We start from the raw sequence: 10,000 nt of genomic DNA on the forward strand, positions 1-10,000 counted from the left end.
CATACAAAAGATGCTACATAGTGTATTTCACAATGCACATTGTTTCATGCTTGAAAGTAAAAATAAGAAAAAAATAAATGTAATCTTTTATTTTCAAAGAGAAAATAAGTGGTATGGTAATATTTGTTGTACTGGGTTTAATTTATGCTGAATTTATTATTTTAACCAAAATCCTTTTTTTCTGGTGATGAGAACAGGATTTTTTTCGATGTTGTTTTTTTATTTATTTGAGGGGGAATTTACTTGAGACGCAAAAATATTAGTATTAAAATTAAGTGAGTTTATGCTTAAAACAAGAAAAAATATCTGCAAATTGGAGAAGAAAAATTAAACTTATTAAATTAAAATATTTCTTGTTTTAAGCATAAACAATTAACTTTTGTTAATTTTTTTTTTTTTTTTTTTTTTTTAGAAAACATAAGATTCAAAGCAGAAAATGTTCTTAATATCTTTATGCCTTATACTGGAGTTGCATTTAGCTGATTTGATCTAAGCAATACTATAATGTACATTTTGCGACAATAAAGCTGTTGCAATTTGACATACATGTATATATAGCGCAAGTATACTGTATCTACACTGCAAAAATTACTTTCTTAGTATCTTATTTTCCAGTATTTTTAAAATTGTATTTAAATAATAAGTTGTATTATTGTTCACAATGCAAAAAAAAAAAAGCAAAAAAAAAAAAAAAAAAAAAAAAAAAAGATTTTCTTCCTCAGTGTTTTTGTTTTGTTTTCACATTTCTATGAGAGATGAGATTTGCTATATGTGACCCTGGACCACAAAACCAGTCTTAAGTAGCACGGATATATTTGTAGCAATGACCAAAAATGCATTGTATGGGTCAAAATTATCCATTTTTCTTTCATGCCAAAAATCATTAGGATATTTAGTAAAGATCATGTTCCATGAAAATATTTTGTAAATTTCCTACCGTAAATATATCAAAACATAATTATTGCTTAGTAATGTGCATTGCTAAGAACTTCATTTGGACAATTTTAAAGGCAATTTTCTCAATATTTAGATTTTTTTGCACCCTCAGATTCCATATTTTCAAATAGTTGTATCAATAGAAAGCTTATTTATTAATCTTTTTTATTCAAAATTGACCCTTATCACTGGTTTTGTGGTCCAGGGTCACATATATAGTATTTTGTATGTACCCAGGTAAAGTAAGTTGTATTATAAATACATGTTTTAATGTATATGCATGCATTTTTTTTGATGATATGATAATAAAACAGGTGCCATCTTAATATTTTTAAGGCTCATACTCATCAAATAGGAGACTCACATTTAGTGCAGATGATCTTTGGTCTTTCCCAGGTCCCGTTGGGTCGGCAGCGGACAGTCGGTATGTGTCTCTGAAAGAAGCCGTCGGCGCACTGGTACCGAACAACCGAATGGATGTCGTAGTGTGACCGTCTGCGGCCAACTAGATAGGCGTTATCTACCGCTGGCGGAGTCCCACACATCACTGAAACACACAGACATTTCATAGTTCAGAAACGATTCTCCCTCAACATGCAAAAAAATGGAAAATAAAACATTAAACATGCAACATTATGCTTCAAGCCTGCATTTACTTGATCAAAAATACAGAACAAAATGTAACATTGTGAAATATTATTAATTTTAAATAATGGTGTTCTGTATTAATACATTATAATACAATTTATTTCTGTGACGCAAAGCTGAATTTTTACCATTCATTTTATTTTCAGTGTCACATGATTCTTCAAAAATTATTTTAATATGCTGATATGCTGCTTAATATTTGTATTTGTAATATTTTGATACTTTTTCAGGATTCTTGATGAATAAAAAATGTTAAAAAGAACAGCATTTATTCAAAATATAAATCTTTTCTAACAATATAAGTTTTAAATATAAAAATGTACTAAACCCAAACTTTTAGATGGTAGATATTGTCACAAAAGATTTCTATTTTAAATAAATGCTGTTTTTTTTTTTTTTTTTTTTACTTTTTATTTATTAAAGAAACCTGGAATAAAAAAATAATAATCACAGATTCCAAAAAAAAAATTAAGCAACACAACTGTTTTCAACATTAATAATAAATCAGTATATTAGAATGATTTCTGAAGGATCACGTGACACTGAAGACTGGAGTAATGATGCTGAAAATTCAGCTTTGATCACAGAAATGAATTACATTTTAAAATATATTCACACAGAAAACAGTTATTTTAAATTGAAATAATATTTCACAATATTAAATTTTTTTTCTGTATTTTTGATCAAATAAAAAAATTAAATCTTACTGATCCCAAATATATTTAATTTATATTTAAATTTACATTAAAAATATATTTACATTTATATTTAAATATACATTTATAAAGTAGCAAAACTGAAAAATTGTTACTGATGAGAACAGGATTTTATTCTTGTTTGGATATTTAAATGAAGGGAAAATGTGATTAAATGTCACAATGCAAATGAAATCATAATGGTTTTCATTTCCATTATGCAAAATAGAATTACTTAAGTTTTTCTTTTAATTTTGGTGTGAGCTGGACAATGCTGTTCTTCATGAGATTCACTCATTTATGAACGTAAGAGAATTCTAGTCCAAAATTTCACAAGAATTCAAGATTGGTGATAGAAACCATCAATAGGTCAAATAGGTTGAAAAACTAAATATCAAAAACAACCTTTGGCTGATTTTCTGACTTAAAACTCAAGTAGAAGCAGAAACAGCGAATACAGAGTCAAATTTACGTCTTAAATTGTATAAGTTCTCATGCATTTAATGTTCTAAGATTTTCTGCGTGCAAACCATGTATATTGAAGTAACCAAAATTTATACAGCCTTTACAAAACACATCTAAGTGTCACATCTTTTGCATGCTCATTCATGAACCTAAATGTGACCCTGGACCACAAAAACAGTCATAAAGTTAAATTTTACAAAACTGAGATGTATACATCATATGAAAGATCAATAAATAAACTTTCTATTGCCGTATGGTTTGTTAGGATAGAGGCCGAGATACATTTATTTGAAAATCAGGAATCTGAGGGTGCAAAAAAATCTAAATGCTGAGAAAGTCATCTTTAAAGTTGTCCAAATTAAGGTCTTAGCAATGCATTTTACTAATCAAAAATTACATTTTGATATATTTATAGCAGGAATTTTACAAAATATCTTCATGGAACATGATCTTTACTTAATTTCCTAATGATTTTTGGCATAAAAGAAAAATTGATAATTTTGACCCATACAATGTATTTTTGGCTATTGCTACAAATATACCCCAGCGACTTAAGACTGGTTTTGTGGTCCAGGGTCACAAATGAGAAAAATTGACAAAACAATAAATAGTTTAACCAGTGGAATAAGGGCCAAAACACAACTGATCACTTATAAACCTTTATACTTTAAGTACTAATGTGTATTCATGAGGTTCCAGGAGGACAAATTAAATTTTTTAAATGTTAACCTTTTCAATTTAAATGAAATGAAATCCTGAAGTCCTGGCACAAACGCTCCGTCTCCAGACAATGAGCCTGATTTCCATAGGCAGGAAGCCACTAGCAGTAAATCTGTCATCTGGCGTCACTGCCACAGGAAACAACTAGAGCTACTGGATGCGCCACAAAGGACGGCATCGTGGGAAATGTAGTGCAGAGCCCAGAGCTTAAATCCCCAATCTGAGCCCGCCTCAATGGGGTCTGAATACTCACACCCTAAAAACTGAGACCTCGTTGTGTGCAGGACTGAAAGCGGAATTTAGAGCCTCAACGTCTCTCATTCAGAGTCCATTGAGATGCCACACAGAGCTCATGAAGCAGGTCTGAGATGCTAAACGCCAGAGTTTTGCCTTTAGACTCATATAAGAACATTCTGCGTTAGTTTGAGATTTACTCAAATAAAAATTCATAATATCAGCAAATTTGCATTCCACCATTTAACAGCATCACATTTTATTCAGCGAAATAGTAACGTAGAAGAATTTCTAAATATGTATCAATAAAATTTAATTTATATTTAAACATAATCTAATAAATATAGTGTTTGTTCAAATTTAAATTAATAATATAATTTAATTTATTTAAATATAAAAAAATTATAATTTTGAATGTATAAATATGATTTAATTTATAATTATAATAATTATTGAATTATTTAAATATAAATTAAATATAAATTCTCTCTCTCTCTCTCTCTCTCTCTATATATATATATATATATATAATATATTAGAATAATATTAATAATTTAATTTAATTTAAATGCCAGAGTTTTGCCTTTAGACTCATATAAGAACATTCTGCGTTAGTTTGAGATTTACTCAAATAAAAATTCATAATATCAGCAAATTTGCATTCCACCATTTAACAGCATCACATTTTATTCAGCGAAATAGTAACGTAGAAGAATTTCTAAATATGTATCAATAAAATTTAATTTATATTTAAACATAATCTAATAAATATAGTGTTTGTTCAAATTTAAATTAATAATATAATTTAATTTATTTAAATATAAAAAATTATAATTTTGAATGTATAAATATGATTTAATTTATAATTATAATAATTATTGAATTATTTAAATATAAATTAAATATAAATTCTCTCTCTCTCTCTCTCTCTCTCTCTCTCTCTCTCTCTCTCTCTCTCTCTCTATATATAATATATTAGAATAATATTAATAATTTAATTTAATTTAAATGCCAGAGTTTTGCCTTTAGACTCATACGAGAACATTCTGCGTTAGTTTGAGATTTACTCAAATAAAAATTCATAATATCAGCAAATTTGCATTCCACCATTTAACAGCATCACATTTTATTCAGCGAAATAGTAACGTAGAAGAATTTCTAAATATGTATCAATATAATTTAATTTAGATTATTTAAACATAATCTAATAAATATAGTGTTTGTTCAGATTTAAATTAATAATATAATTTAGTTTATTTAAATATAAAAAATAATAATTTTGAATGTATAACTATGATTTAATTTATAATTATAATAATTATTGAATTATTTAAATATAAATTAAATATAAATTCTATCTCTCTCTCTCTCTCTATATATATATATATATATATATATATATAATATATTATAATAATATTAATAATTTAATTTAATTTAATTTAATTTAAACACCAGAGTTTTGCCTTTAGACTCATATAAGAACATTCTGCGTTAGTTTGAGATTTACTCAAATAAAAATTCATAATATCAGCAAATTTGCATTCCACCATTTAACAGCATCACATTTTATTCAGCGAAATAGTAATGAATAAGAATTTCTAAATATGTATCAATATAATTTAATTTATATTTAAACAATCTAATAAATATAGTGTTTGTTCAAATTTAAATTAATAATATAATTTAGTTTATTTAAATATAAAAAAAATATAATTTTGAATGTATAACTATGATTTAATTTATAATTATAATAATTATTGAATTATTTAAATATAAATTAAATATAAATTCTCTATCTCTCTATAATATATTAGAATAATATTAATAATTTAATTTAATTAAAACGCCAGAGTTTTGCCTTTAGACTCATATAAGAACATTCTGCGTTAGTTTGAGATTTACTCAAATAAAAATTCATAATATCAGCAAATTTGCATTCCACCATTTAACAGCATCACATTTTATTCAGCGAAATAGTAACGTATAATAATTTCTAAATATGTATCAATATAATTTAATTTATATTTAAACATAATCTAATAAATATAGTGTTTGTTCAAATTTAAATTAATAATATAATTTAGTTTATTTAAATATAAAAAAATAATAATTTTGAATGTATAAATATGATTTAATTTATAATTATAATAATTATTGAATTATTTAAATATAAATTAAATATAAATTCTCTCTCTCTCTCTCTCTCTCTCTCTCTCTCTCTCTCTCTCTCTCTATATATATATATATATATATATATAATATATTAGAATAATATTAATAATTTAATTTAATTTAAATGCCAGAGTTTTGCCTTTAGACTCATATAAGAACATTCTGCGTTAGTTTGAGATTTACTCAAATAAAAATTCATAATATCAGCAAATTTGCATTCCACCATTTAACAGCATCACATTTTATTCAGCGAAATAGTAACGTATAATAATTTCTAAATATGTATCAATATAATTTAATTTATATTTAAACATAATCTAATAAATATAGTGTTTGTTCAGATTTAAATTAATAATATAATTTAGTTTATTTAAATATAAAAATAATAATTTTGAATGTATAAATATGATTTAATTTATAATTATAATAATTATTGAATTATTTAAATATAAATCAAATATAAATTCTCTCTCTCTCTCTCTCTCTCTCTATATATATATATATATATATATATATATAATATATTAGAATAATATTAATAATTTAATTTAATTAAAACGCCAGAGTTTTGCCTTTAGACTCATATAAGAACATTCTGCATTAGATTGAGATTTACTCAAATAAAAATTCATAATATCAGCAAATTTGCATTCCACCATTTAACAGCATCACATTTTATTCAGCGAAATAGTAACGTATAAGAATTTCTAAATATGTATCAATATAATTTAATTTAGATTATTTAAACATAATCTAATAAATATAGTGTTTGTTCAGATTTAAATTAATAATATAATTTAGTTTATTTAAATATAAAAAAATAATAATTTTGAATGTATAAATATGATTTAATTTATAATTATAATAATTATTGAATTATTTAAATATAAATTAAATATAAATTCTATCTCTCTCTCTCTCTCTCTCTCTCTCTCTATATATATATATATATAATATATTATAATAATATTAATAATTTAATTTAATTTAATTTAATTTAAACACCAGAGTTTTGCCTTTAGACTCATATAAGAACATTCTGCGTTAGTTTGAGATTTACTCAAATAAAAATTCATAATATCAGCAAATTTGCATTCCACCATTTAACAGCATCACATTTTATTCAGCGAAATAGTAATGAATAAGAATTTCTAAATATGTATCAATATAATTTAATTTATATTTAAACAATCTAATAAATATAGTGTTTGTTCAAATTTAAATTAATAATATAATTTAGTTTATTTAAATATAAAAAATAATAATTTTGAATGTATAAATATGATTTAATTTATAATTATAATAATTATTGAATTATTTAAATATAAATTAAATATAAATTCTCTCTTTCTCTCTCTCTCTCTCTATATATATATATAAATATAATATATTAGAATAATATTAATAATTTAATTTAATTTAATTTAAATGGCAGAGTTTTGCCTTTAGACTCATACGAGAACATTCTACGTTAGTTTGAGATTTACAGAGGAATCAATGGACACATCATTTAATCTGAGTTACTGTCGAGAGTGAAACTGATACAGAAGATGACAGTCAATGTGACACTGAGATGTTCTTGCAGTTTATTAGATGATCAATAACCACTTCAACTGGAAAACAGTCTATTCTGAGGTGTGTGTCAGTGAAGTGTGTGGGGAATGTATTAAAGCTTTAAAGGAATAGTTGACTTCAAGAATATAAATTTGCAGATAATGTACTCCGATGTCAACCAAGATGTTCATGTCTTTCTTTCTTCAGTCGTAAAGGAGGAAACAGATTTCAGGACTCCTCTCCATATAATGGACTTCTATGGTGCCCTCGAGTTTAAACTTCCAAAACTGCAGCTTTAATCGAGGAATAAATGTGTTATCGAGCGAAAGGATCTGCTGTTTTCTAAAAAATATATGCTTTTTAACATTCATTCTGTGTATTCCGGTTCAAGACAGTTAGGGTATATGTCAAAAAACTCCCATTAAATTTTCTCCTCCAACTTCATAATCATCCTACATCGCTGAAGTACCGACCCAGTGTTTACAAAGTGAGCGCCCTTTACAAAAAAGGTAAAACAGCAATGTAAGATGATTTTGACGTTGGAGGAAAAAATGAGATGGGAGTTTTTCAACATACCCTAACTGTCTTGAACTGGAATACACAGAATGCATGAAGAGCTAGATAAGAGGTTAAAAAGTATAAAAATTGTAAATTATTTTTAGAAAATAACCAGCTAGATAAGCCAATTCCTCGACTGGGACGGTTTTGACTTTTTTGAAGCTGCAAACTCGGGGGCACCATAAGAGTCCACTATATGGAGAATATTCCAGAAATGTTTTCCTCAAAAAACATAATTTCTTTACTACTGAAGAAATAAAGACATGAATATCTTGGATGAATACATTTTCTGGAAGTGAAATAATCCTTTAAATAGTCAGAGAACAGTATTGACTGCCAATTCAACTTTACAGTGTTTATACAAGTTTAACCCTATCCCCTGGTTTCACAGACAAGGCTTAAGCCTAGTCCTAGACTAAAATGTACGTCTGAGCTGTTTCAACTGAAAGAAACTTGCACTGAGTGATCTTAAAATATATCAGTGCCTTTGTTTTGTCTCAAGATTCACAACAGAACAGTTTTTCTTTAAGGCAGGTTTATAAAAATGACTTAAATGTCCTAATTAAACTATGGTCTAATTCTAGCTTAGGCTAAGCCCTGTCTACGAAACCGGGCCTGTAAAACCAAGTAAACAAAATATAAGGAATAAATTAAAGGAGCAAAATGTGATAGGATAAGAGCTATTGTTTACAGTGATTATGTAATTAAAATAATAACTAAAATAAATCTGCAAATGGGTTAAAAAAATAAACAAGTTTCCAGCCCCCACTGACAGATTTGTTCTTGTTTTAAGCATTAACTCGGTTCATTTTGTTTAGTATTTCAAGACTTCAGTTTATATCTGCATCTAAAGTAAATATGAATTTTTCAATGCGTGCAGCATGTATTGCCATATACATTATATTGTTAAAAGTATTGAGACACCCCCTTCTAATGAAAAGGTTTAACTACTTTAGTAATTTCCATGAGTGCAAATCTTAATGTTTAAGCATATAATGATATTCTAGGGAATTGTGTGCTTCTAATTTTATAGCAACAGTTTGGACAGCACCCTTTTCTGTTCCAACACGACAATGCCTCTGTATAAGACAAGGTTCAAAAAGAAATGATTGATTCAGTCAGTGTGGAAGAACGTGACTGGTCTGCAGAAAGCAAAGTCCTAATCCCAGCTGAACACCTCTGGTATGACTTTAAATGCAGACCTTGAGCCAAAAACTCATCAGCAAGCACCAATGATGAGTTGGTATTGGGACACCCCCTTCTTTAGAACAGAAACATGCACTTCTGAAACTGTCCAAACCAAAGATGGAAACGTAATTCATGTATTTAACATTTTTATTTCTAGCTCTGTTTCAACAGTTTTGGACGAGTCTAAAATGACTGTATCCATATGTACAAGTCATTGGTGTTTGGTGATGAGTTTTTGGCACAAGGTCTGCATTTAAAGTCACTCCAGAGGTGTTCAGATTGGATTAGGACTTTGCTTTACCAGTCAAGTTCTTCCACACTGACTGAATCAATCATTTCTATTTGAACGTTGCTTTATATGCAAAGGCACTGTCATTTCAGAATAGAAAAGGGTCCTATCCAAACTGTTGCTATAAAATTAGAAGCACACAATTCCCTAGAATATCATTATATGCCTAAACATTAAGATTTGCACTCATGGAAATTACTAACATAGTCAAACCTGTTCATTCAAAAGGGGTGGTCCAATACTTTTGGCAATATAATGTATGTGTGCACTTTAAAAGTTTGTTTTTTTTGAAAGATGACTTTTCTGATCACCAAGGATGCATTTATTTAATCAAAAATACAGTAAAATCAGTAAAAATTGTAAAATATTTTTACATTTCAAAATGACAGTTTTCTATGTGAATATCTGTTAAAATGTAATTTATTTCTGTGATCAAATCTGAATTTTCTGCATCATTACTGCAGTCTTCAGCGTCACATGATCCTTCAGAAATCATTCTAATATTCTGATTTGCTGCTCAAGAAACATTTCTAATTAT

The 10,000-nt window shown here is 26.8% G+C and overlaps 1 protein-coding gene across 1 annotated transcript in view; it reads right to left on the minus strand.

The window, feature by feature from the left end:
- The window catches only part of LOC141343807 (neurocan core protein-like), a 25,570-nt gene that overhangs the window by 5,542 nt on the left and 10,028 nt on the right, over positions 1-10,000 (minus strand). The window contains exon 6 of the mRNA XM_073848460.1: positions 1,301-1,483. Within this exon, the coding sequence (XP_073704561.1) occupies positions 1,301-1,483 (183 nt within the window). The remainder of the gene's footprint in view (positions 1-1,300; positions 1,484-10,000) is intronic.

Source organism: Garra rufa, chromosome 10 (genome assembly GCF_049309525.1).
Source record: "Garra rufa chromosome 10, GarRuf1.0, whole genome shotgun sequence".
In the NCBI taxonomy this organism is placed as follows: Eukaryota; Metazoa; Chordata; class Actinopteri; order Cypriniformes; family Cyprinidae; genus Garra; species Garra rufa.